Consider the following 16,619-nt stretch of genomic DNA (forward strand, 5'->3'; position numbering starts at 1 on the left):
TGGAACCAAATTGCAGATACAGCTAGATTCTGCAAGCAACTTTAAGCAGTTTTATGGTTACTACGGCCTTGAAAACAGACCAGAATCAACATACAACACGAGAGCTTAACAAAAAAGAAAAGGAGAATCTTTAACTGCCTTGGAAATTAATCGAACATGAGTTAAAAAACCCCTAAACGTTTCAATTCATGTACAATGTCAAAGGAACACCCTTAAATATACCAAGGCTAAATATAAATTAAAGATAGATTGCCCCATCATTTGTTTGCCAGCGGGATTAGAAGCCATCCTTGAGGAACATTATAGCACTAATATTTTAGTGAGAGAGGCCATTAACACAAGAAAAACATTTGGAAAGTAAAATCAAGGATGCACAGTAAAGATGGGTGCAGTGAAGTCTGCTGCTGGTACGCATGAAAGACAAGAACTCCGCATCACTTGTAAGAATCAACCTCTACCTCTCCCTGCACCTACCAAAAGAAGCAAGTCAATTAGTTGATATTCACTCACAAGATTTAACTTAAAGCCGCTATTTTATACAAAGAAGTATGCAGAATTGTTATGCAAGACATTTCCAAGTTCCAATCATAAATTTTATTATTAAAACCAGCAAATTAAATCAGTAGTATCGTGTTCTTTCAATAATAAGATAATTCTACACTGAAGCAAGGTCTTGCTGATCAGGAGCTCATCTAGTCCATGTCAAAACAAAAACCACAATAGCAGGAAATCCTTTGAACTTTGACATGGTGAATTCGAGGGATAGAGGTGGTAATAATACATAAAAGGAATACATTTATGCTTTACCTCTACTTCCACCAGGCTTTCCACCTAAGCCGCCTCTGCCACGGCCACCAGGTCCCTTAGCACCATCATCAAAACCACGCCCAGGTCCTTTTGCCGGGCGCCCACCAGCACCTTCCTCCCTACCTCCTCTTCCCCTCCCACGTCCAACGCCAGGTGGTTTGCGATCTGAAAAACATGACATTGATCAGAAAAACTATTTTTGTCATTGCAAGGCTGCCTGAGTGGCAGTTCAGAATATGAGGGTGATTTAACTCATTCACAGTGGCAATATAAAATCATTATTTGCTGATTTATAAAAGAAATAAATGTGATCTATAACTGTCAGAATCAATCAGAACAAAATAACATGCATCCTTATTAGGACTAACATAGCAATCTTTCTTTTTTCCTCCTTATGAATCACCTAGTCAATTATCTAGATGAACAACCAACTGTCAGTTCTATCAGGGGAAACATTTGGGGTTAATTATAGGGAGTGACACTACGGAAATCTGTTCTAATGAACCTGATGAATATGTCTCAATCCAAAACCTTAAGGCATTAAATTCATGAGTGGTTCCACTTTACCCTGTGTTCAACTTATCCATTCCTATTGAATGCAGGACATTTTTACTCACACCCACATGACACTCATACTCAAATTCTCAAGACCAACTAGATGTCAAAACAGTTCTTACCAGTACGGCTCTTGGTTTCTTCCTGAACTTTGTCAATAACCTACAATAACAGAAAATAAAGCACGATTAGTGGATAAATGTATGTCTCATGTATGTACATCTCAGACATTACTCAACAAACTGTAAACCTATTCACTAAAAAATAAATATGCAGCCCAATGGAACCATTATATCAGGCGTGCACAGCCTTAAACACTCAAGCATGAGGTGAGGCATTGCCCACTACTTCAACCCGTGACCACCAGATCACAAGGCTGAAACTCTACCATTATTCCAAGCCTCACCCTCTTCACAACCAGTTAACCAAAAGATTTTTTAAGATAAAAATAAAACCTAACAACCAATTCATACCTCATCAGGAACTCGAAGGTACTTAATTGTATTGCCTCGAATGTAGCACTCAGGCATCCGCCAAAATCTATCTCCATCCTACATTGGCAAATTTGAATCAAACTTAGTAATGAAAACAATCAAGCAGGCAACAAATTACAAGGGCTAGTCATAAAAAAACATTACTTTATTGGTGCAAATGACTTCTCGAAGATGGATGTTCATCCATGTATCGCAATTAACCAAATGCCCGTTGTATGTCTCCCCGTTTTTCAGCTCCACCAACTATTAAAGCAAGTAAAACATAAATTAATTATAAATAAAAAAAAAAGCAAAGTTACAAATCAAACAGAAAAAGTTGTGGAATAGAGAAGGATGAATTACCATAGGGTGGCCTTGAGCAGTCTTGAGAAGGGAAAGAGGAAGCTGCAAAAACAAGTAAAAGGAGAAGGTAAGAATCAACAGTAACAGTAATGGTAACCCTACTGCTTCAATTATCACTCAGAACAACAACCTAGGGTTAGTTGGGAGGAGTTGAATTCCCATTCGGGTTTCCGCTTAAAAATTCCAAAGAACAAAAAAAGATAGACAGAGTACGAGGTTAGGGATCTAGGTTTTCGATGTTGGCGTATGAAAAGAGTGAGAGAGAAGTACTTACCATGATGATTGCTCAAGTTGTTGTGGTGGTTTGTGATGTCGTCGACGATGTTGTGTTTGAAAGCAGAGAAAGAGAGAGGGAGTTCCAAACCCAAACCAAACCCTCTATGATTGCTTAATGCTTACACTGTAGTGTTGATCTCTTTTTTATAAGAGGTGAGGAGTCAATACCTTCTTTTATGCATTTCAATCGCAAATTTTATTCTTGTTAGCCTTCAAAACTAAATCAAATCTTTGCTTAAATTGTAGATTTTAACAAATATATCTTTCACAAATATATACTAACATTGTTTGTAATTAAAAAAATATATCTTTGGTTAAATCAGACTGCTTGAGATTTCCTTTAACGAAAGTTTGAGTCACAGTAAGCATTTTTAGCTATGTTTTAATATACTAGTGTTATTTTCCCGTGAACGCACGTGGAATATGTCTATTGTATTTAATATATCAATTAATTATGAAACACGTGTCAACAAAAGATAAATTATCTAATTCTTTTCTAATATATATTAATATATATAGAAGAAGATGACTGATGCAGTATCTTAGATAATTAGGAAAAATCTTTTAAATTTTAATGAATTATAATCTCAGAATTACATTTTTTTTTATATTGTGGATCATGAGAAAGAATAAAATGAGAAATCACGATATTCCTGTAAATATGTAGTAAATTAAGCTTGAGACTTTTCATAATTTAAAGAGATAATAATAAAAACGATTTCAATATTTGTTTGGGAAATAAATTTAGTAAGGAGTAATCTAAGTAAATCTTAAATAATTAGGACAAATCTTTTAAAATTCGGTTTCAAGATAAAATAACACAACATAAGAGAATATATCAAATAGAATGACAAGTGATTTTTTTATGAGAATTAATCAGAGAATGACATGTTGGACTTTTTTAGAGTATTAATTAATTTAAGATAAAAATAAACAACCTAAATCCTAATTAATTTATACTCTAAAATAAAATAAAATAATTCCTGAAATTAATATTAAACAAATAATAAGATAAAATCAAGAAATAAACAAACTAAATCCTAATCAAATCTAAAATTTAAAAAGGTAATAAATAAAGATAGATAAAAATGATAGAAGTTCTTCTTTATATATATATATATATATATATCAAGGTTATTAAAACCGGACCGGTCCTCAAACCGGTAAGGGTACTGGTTCACGGTTCATTGATTCAACCGTAATTGAACCGAGGTCCAACCGGTATTACCGCAATAAATTAAATAATATTATTTTTAAAATAAAATGTAATATAATATAATATTGAATAAAAAAAGACAATATTTATAACTTCAAATTACAAATAAAAAATTACAATTACACAACTAAAATAGTAGATACAAAATAACAATACATAACATACTGAATTTACATTTAAGTTTCCAACCACAACACCTAAATATTTTATATATGAGAAGTTAAATATATATTTACTGTAAATATCTTACATTCAAATTGATTTCTAATAGTTTGAAGGATTGATTTTGAAAATTAACAAATTTAGGATTCATGTCTTGGGATAATTACTGTAAAAAGTCCATACACTTAGATGATTAAACTAGTTTTAATATATATTTTTTTACATCTGAAAGATAAATTGCACTCTTCAGTTATTTTAGTATATTGATTAAAACCATGAAGAATTAGTCTTTAACGAAAAAAAAATTAGCATTTATATGACAAAAATAGGATCTAAGTAAGTGACTTTTATTTATAAAAGTAATTTTTTTTTTGAAATGATATATAAAAGTAAACTGGGTAATGTATAGATTTAAAAAAAAAAACTGGGTAATGTATAGTATCCGTGGGCAATAAAACAGAAGTTAGTGACTTTTTTTTTGTTTTTTTTTGTCTATATAGAAATAACGTGGACATACAATGGTTGGGGGATTTGGGTTTGGCACCCCACCTATTGGGTTTGGCACCCCATGTATTCAATACGGAAATTTAATTTCCGTTTTCAAAACGGAATTTAAAATTCCGATTTGTTTTTTATATGCAATGAACGGTTGAAAATGTGCCACATATGCTAAAATACATAACGGTTTTTTAATTTCCGTTTTTTTTTATTAAAATCGGAATTTAAATTCCCGTTTTTAATAAAGTGGGGTGCCAAACCAAATTCCCAATGGTTGGGCCTAAATTAAATATTAGCCTTTTAGGTTTAAAGTGCTTTCTCCCTCATCAGATAACATCTGTGCCTTCTCACTCAAAACAGCGCAGCTTCTTTCTTTTCATCAAGCAGCAGCTCGTTCTTCTGTTCAATCAGCAACCAAGCTGTGACAAATGTTAGCCGTTGTTTGAGACCCTATTTCTCATATCTGATCTCTCTTAATCTTTATCAGTCAGAGCCTTCTCCTCCTTTCTCACTCTCGTTCTGTTTTGCTTTTTGTTCTGGTTGAAATTCTGTCTAAATGATGAACCGGCCCAACCCGGCGAACCGCCGGTTTTCACCGGTTTGGACGGTTGTTGACCGGTTTTACGGTTTTTGACCGGTTTCATGCTCCTCCGGTTTTTTGAGCATTTCAGACCGGCTACCAGTCCGGTTCCCGGTCCATACGGTTCAACCGACCGGTCCGGTCCGGTTTTTATAACCATGATATATATATGGGAATGCTAACTTACTCCCACTAAATTTTGTGAAGGAGTAAGTTAGCATTCAACACCTTTTACTTTGGACAAAAAATCCAAACTTTGTTTTCTTACAAATAGTTTAAAGTAAGGGTATTTATGTAAGTTTAATTCATTTTTAAAATTCAAGTTTCTCTTTCTTCATTTATTTCCTACTTTACTTTTCTCTTTCTTCTTTCTCTTTCTCCTTCTCCCTGCTGTCGTCTTTCTTCTTTCTCCTTTCTTCTTCTTCTTCTTCTTCGTCTACTTCCTAAGTGACACCGGCCCCTCCCTCTGTACTTCTTCTCCTTCCTCAGCCATCACCAAAAACTGATGCTAACACTCTCCTTCCACCGGCCATAGAAGGTCATTTCCTGCAAATCAAGTTTCTATGCTTCTAAAACATTTGATTAAATTGTTCTCCCCCATTTTTCAAAATGTTGAGAAAGGATAAGAAATGAGAGATTTTATGGCTTCCATTCTAAAATAACATAATCATCATCTGCTACACACAAGAATATTAAACTCATGACTCCTTATTGGCTTAATCTCCAATGATGTTACAAAGCAGTATCTGTGGCATATGAATTTATATATAGTGCGCAAACAACAAACTGAGTAAATTCCAGTAGTTTCCAGCATGGACTTCAAGTCAATTGAGTTCAAAGAGTTCAGGTCTTTATTCACTGCGGATTTGGGTTAAAAATTGAGTTCAAAATGGTGATGAGAGAGAAATTTGAAATGTGGAAGAAGTTAAGATGAGAGAGAAATTTGTATTTTGAAATTGAAAATTAAATATAAAATTACATAAGTACCCAACAATTTAAAAGTAGGTGAGATGAGAAAGTTAGGGTTTTTTTGTCCAAAGTAAAAGGTGTTGAATGCTAACTTACTCCTTCACAAAATCTAGTGGAAGTAAGTTAGCATTCCCTATATATATACACTGATTGATTGATTTAGGTAAAGGTTAATGCCTATTTGGAAATAAAAAAGTAAATGAAAAATATTTTAAGATAAAATTGCTCAAAAGTCAATATCACATGAAAGGGCATTGAATGTTGGCTCTGTCTCAGCTAGAAGTGGTGGCAACCCTCTTATTTTGGAAGCGTAGGTTATGAAAGAGGGGTTGGATTTAGCTTATAAATGCGGGTACGAGAGTATCATTCGTGAGGTCGATTGTGAGAACCTCCTAGACAAAGCCATCATGAGAGATATCGGTTGGAGAGTGATTGGAGGGTGCCTATCCACAAAACTCGGACTATGGCGGTATTAGGTGCTCGCTCCAGTGTTAGAGGCTTCTCTTATTGAGTTGGAAACTCTCTTACGGATAGACTCGTTGTTTGTTGCTCAATGCTCTTTTTTAAACTTACGAGTTAAATGCAACCACTAAGTGTCTAAGGATACACTTTTGAACTGTAGTGAAAATCAAAAAAAATATTGTAGTGCATTTACATTTTGAAATACAATGAAATGTTGATACCCATCGGTATAGTAGGAAACAATATCATCTTCCAACTTGACCCTTTCAATTTTAAGAGCTTTCCCAAGAAATGCAAAAAATCTTGTTGTGTCTCACATCGCCCTCATTGAAGACCATGTAAGTACTTCTTTGTTATCTTCTCATTTCACACACATATTCATAATTATCAAATAATTTTATCTTATTATAGTGTTAACCGGAAATCAGTCCAACATAATTACAAGGTGTGACGTAGTGGTTAGCTCACTTCGTCTCTTAACCATGAGATTTGGGGTCGATACTCGTCCATGGGAATAAAGCGCACATAGTAGTCAACCGTTTACCGCTTAATACAAGCGCCCACGACGAAGGGATTAGTCATTGTTACCGGCAATGGATACCTAACCTCTAAAAAAAATCAGACCAACATTAATTATCACATTGTTCGGTTTTGTTTGTTCCTAATCTTCACATTGTTTAGTGGCGGATCAAAATTGGGGGTTAAGGGATCAAGACCAAAGAGTATATAATAGAATTTTAAGTACCACATGCAAATTTTATTTCTTTCTATGCGTGCGGCGTGCGATTTACGTGTATGTGAAGATTCACTTATGTCACGTGTAAATAATGTAATTAGTGCTAGGTTATACTTTTTAATAAAAGAAATATTCACTCTCAAAAGCGTGAAACTCAAAGTCCTTAGGCCTAACCCCAATTACTAACGTTTTTAAACTTGCTTAATATTCAAAGATCCAATTCACAGGTTCGAATTTGATTGATTTTGAGTTTTTGACTCTTTCTTTTATCACAATCAGCATTCAGCACCAATATTATAGGAAATCAGTACTATTTGGATCCCGAGAATAAGCATTCAAGGATGAAAACACTCTTGGGTATTTCAACTCTGCTCAAGCAATTGCAGATTATGCAATTGTACTCATACACATCAAGAAGATATTACATACCCCAAATTTTACTGTGTAGTTGGAGGATCATATGGTGGAAGTGAGTTCCTCAAATACTCTTCAAATATTAATTGTGTTATGTTCCACTTATGCACTCTAGTGTAATGTTTTAAATTGTGATCAATGTTTTATTATTGAATATGAGTAGATGTGACCGTAATTCGCGTTGGACTTCAAAATACTTCAAGTTGTAGTTGTAGTTATTTCAACATTTGCAAAACTATTATTCTACTTTTAGCCATGAAACACCACTCTTGTCTTTTCTTTTCATCTTTTTCATCTTTGTCACATGCCCAACTTATCTCACTACAACATATTATTTGACGATTCCAAGATCGAGCCCAATTGCTGAATGGGAAATAACCTTACGCAACTTTGTTGCAATTGCAATTGATGATTCAGAAGATGTCAAAACATTTTACTACAACCAGGTTTTGGATCACTTCAACTATAGACCTGAGAGTTACCAGACATTTAAACAAAGATATTTGATGACTTTCAAGTACTTGGGTGGTGCAAATTATAATACCCAATACTTGCCTACCTGGGTGCGAAATCACCAATAGATAATTTGGTAGAAGAAAATTCTACCAAACAAAATTAAAGAAAGAAAATTAAAAGAAGATAAAAAGAGGCTTTTGCCAATATTTTTATTATCCATTTCATTCTCTGCAACTTACAATTTATACTATCACTTGAAGAAGGTGACCCTAGGACTAAACAATATCATACAAGTGACATGATCTTGTTGCGCAAAATATTCTAGAACATGGATCTAAATATCAAACTAGAAATAAACATAGAAATAGTAATAACTAACTATAATTGGCCTAGTAACTTGAGGCTCATAAAAGGTGCAGCTATAGAAGCTCATTAAAGATGCAACCCTCTCCCATAATTCTCATGTGAGCAAAGGATAAATTAGTATGGTGGAGCTAGAATTTTGTGTTAGGGGAACCAAAATCAAAGAGTATAATAGAGTTTTAAGTACCAAATGTAAAAAAAATTATTCCTCTAAGCGCGTGTGCGTGCGTGCAGCGTACGTGTGTATGAAGATTCACTTGTCAAGAGTAGCTACTGATACAACTAAACTAGTCATTTTATAAGATAGAACAATCTCAAATTTTACAGATTTTGACTCTTTCTTTTCTCATATTCACCATCGGTATTATGGGATACCACTAACAAGCACCATTTAAATCTAGGGGAGAAGCATTCAAGGATACCAACACTCTTGGGTATTTCAACTATGCTCAAGCAATTTCAAATTATGTAAAGTAGTTCTCATACACATCAAGAAAACATTACATAGCTAAGATAAAAAAAAAATCACTAGATATAAGCATTAAACACAATGATATCTCTTTAGTTAATGATGATCTCATGCTTACAATTAGTGTTGATAATGCCTCTAGACATGGAATTAATATCTATTATAATTAACAATTGTTGGGTCTTTTTGCTTTGACATACTTTCAGAAGAATCAAGTGATCTTGAATGGTTGGTGATGCAGAGAAATGCTGAGATCAAGATAATCACTGAGTACCAAGCTGATCTACGAGCATTAATCATTAAACAAATCCAAGCACCAAAACCAGAAACTTAATTAGACCACGATCCAATTAGAAGTGTTTAGTGTTTCATTAAAAGCAGTAATTAAATTAACATGGAGTATTATGCTAGTACTAAAATTATATGCTACTCCCTCCGTCACATATTATAAGTTATATTTGCTAAAAAATTTATCTCAAAATATAAGTCACTCTCAAATATTTATGAAGCATTAATTATTTTTTTCATGTTTACTCTCATATTTATTATGAAAGAGGGAGTGTGATTTTATTTAATTTTTTTATTTGAAGAGATAAATTAATGGGTAATTTAGGAATGCCAATAAAAAATTTGAGAATGTTCTTATGGGAAAAATTACAAAATATATATTTTGAAGTTAACTGCTTTAAATTTCAAAAAAAAAAAGTTAACTGCTTTAGAACGTGTACCAACATTAATCCAAACACTGTAACACAGCATTTCTTTCCGATTGAGATTCAATGGAGGGATAAACTCAGTCAGTGAAACAGCACTTAGAGTATCTTCAATGGAGTCGTCCTTATTTTGGGACCTTAAAATAAGATCCGGATCTTATTAGATCTCACCATTGGAGCTATCCTACATGGCATGAGATTTTAGCAAAAGCTAAGATCCGTGTCTTAGCTCAGGTACACTCAAATGTGGAATCTTAAATAAAATAATATTTTTTTCTCTTTTCTTTAATACCATAACCGAAGTAAAAATTAGGGAGGGAAAAAAATAATATAAATATATTGGGTACCGTGAGTTCAGTCAAAAGTAAAATAAGATCTCACCCACTTGAGTGAAATATGCATGAAGACCTTATGAGTGTCTTAAATCCTATGTGGCAATTTGGGCCCACAAAAATTGAGTTAAGTCCCAAAATAAGTTTCTACCATTGGAGATGCTCTTACAACTTACAAGGTACTCAGACCCTAACATGAACAATAAAACAGCTTTAGAAAATCACAATACAAATATAGACTAACTTACTCTAACTTCTAAGGGGGCGTTTGTTTCACGGCTTGGAAAAAGATTCCCGGGAATGTTTCGGACGGAATGCACATTCCAGCGTTTGGTAGCAGATTTGAAAAAAAAAAATCTGGGTATCTTTCATTCCTGGGTAAGTTATATACCCATCAGAAGCATTTGTGATTCCCACTATAGAGAGGTGGGGAAGCTGAATCCTAATGAGAAGGGAATGATATTTTTTATGTGAAATTCCTCAATTGTCACTATCCACTACCCACGTTTTTTGCTACCTGTTTTACCACTACACAGGAGGAATCCCACCAAGTTTCTAACTGAATCCTCAGTCCCGTTGTATATGTTAGTGCTTGTTTCATTCCAAAATAATGTGTTATATAAGAAATAGTATGTCCTATGGTATCCCTTGTTTATTTAACACTTGATTACCCATATTCTGAGTTTCCTAACACTGTACTGGTTGAATTGATTGTTAAATCTTGTTGGCTTTTGGAAAGTACTGGTACATGCACCATAATTTGGAGAAATTATAAAAATGTTGATTTAGTGGGTATTTACAAAGTTTTTTTTTTTCCATGTGATTTGTCCATCAAGAAAGCATCATTTATAACAATTTAGCACCTAGCTCATCTCTGTTTTTCCTGCGCTGTTTTGTTACATAATTGGTAGAATTTTTATATATTAGTATGGTGGTTATATAACAAGGGTATTTTAAGAACTTTACTATCTATTTCCAAGAATACACATTTTGAACCAAACATATATTGTAATTATACCCAAAAATATTGGAAAAGATTCCCAAGAATTGATTTTGTGAACCAAACGAATTTTTTAAAGATGCCTGGGAATAGCATTCCCATCATAAGATTCTCAGGAACAAGATTCTCAGGTATTCTTTTTCAATCCGTGAAACAAACACGTCCTAAATCACATCAATTACAATAGTGAGCGTTTTAATACAGTCAATTTCTTGCACGCCCAAGGACAAGAAGAAGAGGCAGTCTCTTTTTAATTCGATTTATGCCATTGCCATCTAATTTTGATTATTTCATTGCGGATAACAAATAAAAATAAGCAATTGAGCCATGGAATGTTGGTAACTTCTTTGAAAAATGAACTTCCATTGCTTATTAATTTTCAGGAATAGAACTTCCCACATCAATGAATAATTCCCCTCTACCCTACCATAACTCACACAGTAGATGAAAAGAATGAATCGTACAGAAGATCTGGGCTTTAAATGGAATAGGCCCCCGTGTGTAAAGATAATAATGCAGATCTGAGAAATCAGTGCAGCATGCAACATGTAGAACCTAGAGCTTCTTGATAGAAACAGTCCACAGAAGATCAGTATCAGACTGTACTGTTACTATATCTTCTTTGACAATATTTGATGTGCTTACTAGACCTCCAAATCTCATCTCCGTGTTATCTGAAAAAGTCAAATAAAATGCTAATCATCAGACTCCACTGGCAAACAAGATCAGAACCGGATGATTGAAAAAGGAAATTAAAGATAACGAGTTCATATTCATATCAACCATTTCTGCCCCATCACACTGAAGCATAGTATATACACTGTCACGTGTTGGTGTTTTAGTAAACTGCTAATTAGTACATACTATGGACACAGGTAGAGTATTCCATCATATATGCTGATTAACAACAGCTACAGAAGAATTGAAATTTCGTGATAGCATGTCACTAGCAATGGTTGCCCTCCTACTTAACTAAAACCTCAGGAGCACATCTTCATTCAGTTACAGACTACAGGATTAGACCAGCATTATGATGAAACAACTATACACAATACTTACTCAGGTCCCATCGCAGTCCAGTCGTAGTAGTACTTCCAGATGGCATTCCAATGGGAACGAGTCCACAATGCGGACCCTCAACCGAAGATTGAATAAAGATCTTGTGAGAATGATTCTTAGGAAGAAGGTGAATGAGGCAATCATCAGATAGAAGGATAATTCGTGTGTTGGAGAATCGGCACAGCACATTAATATTTCCAATCTCGTGGTCAAATCTCCCGCCAAGTGCTCCAGCAACAAGAATACATAGCTGCTATTTAGAGGGACAGGGCACAACCGAGATTAATTCCAAATTTTCAATTGTACCACTAAATACATATAGCAGTATAGTAATTCTCTACTACCAAAAACAGATAAAGGCTGACACTACACCAGACTCGATTCACTTCAATTTTCCCAAAACTACCTAAGGCTAGATTTAAAATTGACATCAGTTCACTCTCTGTGTGTCCTCCTCGCAAAAGAAAATTAAATGATGAAAGTATCAGCATGTATTCAACTTACTGATGATTTATCAACAATTGGTGTAAAGTCACGTATGTATGCTACACATTTGTGTAAATCTGTAGTGTCCTGATCCTGAGACTCATCAATTATCTTAGTTCCCTGCGCGAAGCAAACAAGCATAAGTCCATTGGCATGATTTAAGCGAGATTGTATGTAGCAGTAACATAGGATGATAGAAACAAAATAATTTCTATTTGGTGTGAAGCAGAAAGTTGAGTTTTGAACTAATTTTCTTCATTACATGCACATTGACACAAAAAAACCATAAGCACATAGATAGATAGAGATACCAGCGTTGCATAGTAATCAAGTACTTCTCTCCTGATTGAATCCATGTCACCTTTTATTAGGTCAGGCTTGTACCTATTAGAAATCTAGCAAGTTAGATAGTGAGAAATCTGCAACCATAGACTCAAGATGGCAAATCATGCTCTTAAGTCACTGACAAAAGTAGCACAAGTAATGACAGTAGCATCATGTTACATATTTTTCAGTCTAACTCAACCCAGTCCTCCAACAATTAAACTCTGTAGACTAGAGGTGTAAATAAAATTCATTTGGAGAGCCCATGCCATTGACATCAATTCCGAAAGCAATAATGTACAAAAAAGCATGTTATGAGAAAAAGTTATCCCAAATCATTGGAAGATATGGCTGAAACTTGATACCCCGCGTAGACAACACATACAACCCACACATACCCCACCTATTAATGAAATAAAACCACAATTACATAGAATATATGAAAAACTAGAAACTCCATAACTCCACTCCCATAAATATAAGTGAAAACTTAATTAATGAAATACAACATAATTGAATGTCTTTAACCTGGTCATACCAAATACAGCACATAGGAATGCCACCAACACCATGAGCAGAAACAGACAAGTACTAAGCATTACTAGAAACCAAGTAATAGAGACAAAGAGCAATACATCATTACATCTATCGATCAGCTTCAACATAATCAATTGTACTGATGATAACATGGATTTATTTCGAATCTCTAGTACAATATTTAGCAAAAACAACTCATTTTGTGTTTGGATACATGGGTGAAGCCAGGAGTAACATACACAAACTCACAAAAATTACTATTTGTCTTTTATTGATTTTTCATTCGGGCATTTCCTTTCGGTTTCTATCACTTCAAATAGCAGAGCTACAAATAACCTTTAGAAACTCATCCCCATGATAAACACAGAAAGTAAAATGGAAGTTACAAAATATAGCCGCTTTGTTAGTAAACTTCAAAGAAAGTGAGGGGATTTTGTAATCTTGTTCCTAATTAACATGTTACAAGAGGGTAAAAAAAAAGACCCTTCAAGTGTAGACACCATCATAAATTTAAGCACTAAACTGTTTTTGTGAAATTGTCCTGGACCACCAAAAGCGAGAGAACCCAAAAGGGTAAGAAAGTCAGAACTCAGAACCTCACGTTCAGTACCCAATTTCACGAAACAACTAACCACAACCACAGGGAAGGAAAAGAGGGAAGAAGAAGGAACCTGGAGCGAACAAAGGAAGGTTGTTGATGAGGGAAGAAAAGAGGCATTTCATCAAACACCCGGTTGGCACCTCCATCGGCACACACTCGTAGCTTCGCTGCAGGTAGGTAGGTATCAATCAAATCAACGAACATGAAGAGAAAAGATGGAAGGAAGTTGAAGAAGGAATGAAAGAGCAGAGCAGTACCGTGTTCCCAAAGCAGAGGAGCGAATCTGGGGAGTCGTTGATTGAGAATAACGAGAGCGTATGTGGTGGTGGTGGTCGGAGAAAGAGAAGAAGAAGAAGAAGCGGCGGCGGCGGTGGATTCCTCCGGCGGAAGAAGAAACTTTGAACAATGACACAGCGTCTCCATCTCTCTTCCTTGCCTTCTCTTCTCTTCTCGTGTAATTTATTTATTTGCTCTGCTTCTTAGAACATTCATTGCATTGCAATGTTTATATACTCCATATTATTAATTTAGTACTCTAATATTTTATATTCTTTTATATATGCTCATAATAGTACTATATGAGTATTATTTGTCATAAGGTGAAATGGTACACGTTTTCTCTGTTTCCTTCATTCATTTGCCTAGCTCTCTGTCTGTCTGTCTCTGACTATGAATGACTCTGGACTCTGATCAATGAAGTTCAATTCACGAGGGAGCAGTGCTACCAAAGTCAAACAAGTACTCCCTCCGTTCCTATATATAAGTACAAATAACTAATTATCTTAGATTTGTAAAAAAAATGATTTACTTTCATAGATTACCCTTATTTACTTTCCTATGATTTTCTCTCTCCAAGTTAATACTTCTAAAATTTATCATCTCTTTCATATTAAATATGAGGGTGAACTTGGAAAAAATTATTTAATGTTTCCTAAATATTAGAAAGTGACTTATATTTTGTAACAAATTTTTTTCAAAAAATATGACTTATAACAGAAAACGGAGGGAGTAACAACCAACCCTTACAAGATTCTTATTCATTGTGACTCCTCGACTTAGTGCTCGCCTTCCTTCGAGTGTGTGTGTTTTTACTTTTTACTCTTTTTTATGTCAATTTTTTTTTGCACAGCCTTGATTTTTAAATCTAATTGGTTCTCAATCATGGCTTGAAACTGAACAAAAGCTCGCAAATATCAACAACTACCAATCAACTAACTGTCCTAATTCATACTCTACTAATCAAAAATTTATTTATTTTTTAGGACAGTTAGTAGTTTGGTAGTTGTTGATTCTTTTCAATTAGGGTTCTTGTGCAAACAGATGGAGGGACTGAATTTAATTATCTTTTTTTGTAGGATAAAACTCAGAGGCAACCGGTTAAGCTTGTTCCAAGCTTAAAAAAGCTTGCCACGCTTGAATTGCCTGATGAAAAAATAGCTCTAATGGAGAGCTCTATTTTTTCTAAGTTGGCACAAATTAAACATGGGAGAGAGAGTTCTGCAATCCTTATCTTAGAGTTTAGTAAATTGTATGACTCTGATCATAAAATGTTTATCTTGAATAATAGTGTGTCATTCCATTTTTGCGCCCATGAGGTTGCAAATGTCCTAGGAATAAATAATTCCAGGACTGATTATGTAGCCCTACTGCAACAAAAATTTCCAAGTTTGTTTATGACCTCCAAAGCCAATATGCCGAATGGAAAAAAAATCTCAGGAGGAAGTCTTAAGTCTTATTTGAAAAGTATGTCTATTAGTGATGAGGCTAGCCAATCCAACTTCAGAAAGTTGTTTCATTATTTCCACAACTATTAGTTTGTTTAGTTCACACTGTTCGTCCTTCCCCATTATATAGGTAGAGAGAATGTAATAATTGTACGTTATGAAAATAAAGTAAGAATAAAGTTACAAAAACCCATATGTTATAAAAATGAGTTTAATGGATATGCACTGACAGTGTAAAATAGTTTTACACAGTCATCCAATCAAAGCATGCCACATATGAGAGATAATTACATTTGACTTTAATTTTAATTAAAAGAATAAGATATTTTCTGATTTGGCGGAATTCAATTGGATGTCTGTGTAAAACTATTTTACACTGTCAGTGCATATCCATTAAAGTCTATAAAAATTAAGAATGTTACAAAAAAAGAAAAATAAACACAACAATAAAGGATATTTATGTGAATAGACTTTATTTCAATTAAATAGAGTTAAGTTTGATGTTAGGAGAGTCTAATTGGATTACAATTTCAGTTTTCAACTTTCATTAAGTATGCTTTTTGTGTTCATAGGTATTGAGGTAATTCTCCCCTGAGTTTTTTCTATCACAATACTTGAACTCAAAATTTGTTTAAGAGGAATTAAGTATGTATGATTTATCACTTGAATCAACTACTTGTTGATTTTACTGATTAATATTAAAAGAAAAAAAAAAGTTTTATTTTATCATGTTTGGTTTAAAATGTAAACATAATTAAGTATGTTATACATGTGAATATGTAATTAATAAAAAAAAAAGTATGATTGTGATATCTTTTGTTCACTCTTTTCTAGTTAGAGTACCTCAATTATAAAATTACTCACATTTATCTCTGATTTACTAATATGCTCTTTTTCAAAATTTTAAATATAAAAGTGCTAAACGTCACATACATATATATATATATATATTTTGCTCTTTTTCAAAATTTTAAATATAAAAGTGTTAAACGTCATATATATATATATAAGTGTTTTTCCTTTATTCTATCTAAATAAAATGCG

The 16,619-nt window shown here is 33.8% G+C and overlaps 2 protein-coding genes across 3 annotated transcripts; both read right to left on the reverse strand.

Moving 5' to 3' along the window:
* On the reverse strand, positions 1-2,630 carry LOC130731115 (sm-like protein LSM4). The gene is made up of 7 exons (XM_057583303.1): positions 2,473-2,630; positions 2,199-2,240; positions 2,001-2,099; positions 1,836-1,913; positions 1,485-1,524; positions 808-972; positions 1-470 (listed from the first exon to the last, which is right to left on the reverse strand). Exons 1-7 carry the CDS (start codon positions 2,473-2,475, stop codon positions 448-450), a joined length of 450 nt encoding a protein of 149 aa, XP_057439286.1. The 5' UTR covers positions 2,476-2,630; the 3' UTR covers positions 1-447.
* Positions 2,631-11,187: 8,557 nt separating this feature from the next.
* Positions 11,188-14,350, reverse strand: LOC130731116 (thiamine pyrophosphokinase 2). Of its 2 annotated transcripts, none has more exons than XM_057583304.1 (6): positions 14,109-14,350; positions 13,922-14,018; positions 12,701-12,773; positions 12,408-12,509; positions 11,904-12,156; positions 11,188-11,518 (listed from the first exon to the last, which is right to left on the reverse strand). In XM_057583304.1, the coding sequence occupies exons 1-6, from the start codon at positions 14,272-14,274 to the stop codon at positions 11,400-11,402; spliced, it is 810 nt and encodes a 269-aa protein (XP_057439287.1). In that variant the 5' UTR covers positions 14,275-14,350; the 3' UTR covers positions 11,188-11,399. The 2 variants fall into 2 exon arrangements, with proteins under 2 accessions (XP_057439287.1, XP_057439288.1); XM_057583305.1 differs by having other exon boundaries at positions 11,904-12,153; positions 14,109-14,348.
* Between the last annotated feature and the right edge of the window lie 2,269 nt (positions 14,351-16,619).

Source organism: Lotus japonicus, chromosome 1 (assembly GCF_012489685.1).
Source record: "Lotus japonicus ecotype B-129 chromosome 1, LjGifu_v1.2".
NCBI lineage: Eukaryota > Viridiplantae > Streptophyta > Magnoliopsida > Fabales > Fabaceae > Lotus > Lotus japonicus.

Bases quoted from the DNA above. Each gene is read 5' to 3' on its own strand.
- LOC130731115 (XM_057583303.1), bottom strand. The intron at 1,914-2,000 runs GTAATGTTTTTT...TTGCCAATGTAG, and splicing joins AAGTCATTTGCACCAATAAA to GATGGAGATAGATTTTGGCG. The intron at 1,525-1,835 runs GTATGAATTGGT...CTGTTATTGTAG, and splicing joins ACCTTCGAGTTCCTGATGAG to GTTATTGACAAAGTTCAGGA.
- LOC130731116 (XM_057583304.1), bottom strand. From the start codon at position 14,274: ATGGAGACGCTGTGTCATTGTTCAAAGTTTCTTCTTCCGCCGGAGGAA. The intron at 14,019-14,108 runs GTACTGCTCTGC...ACCTACCTGCAG, and splicing joins TCCTCTGCTTTGGGAACACG to CGAAGCTACGAGTGTGTGCC. The intron at 12,157-12,407 runs GTAAGTTGAATA...CCCTCTAAATAG, and splicing joins CAATTGTTGATAAATCATCA to CAGCTATGTATTCTTGTTGC.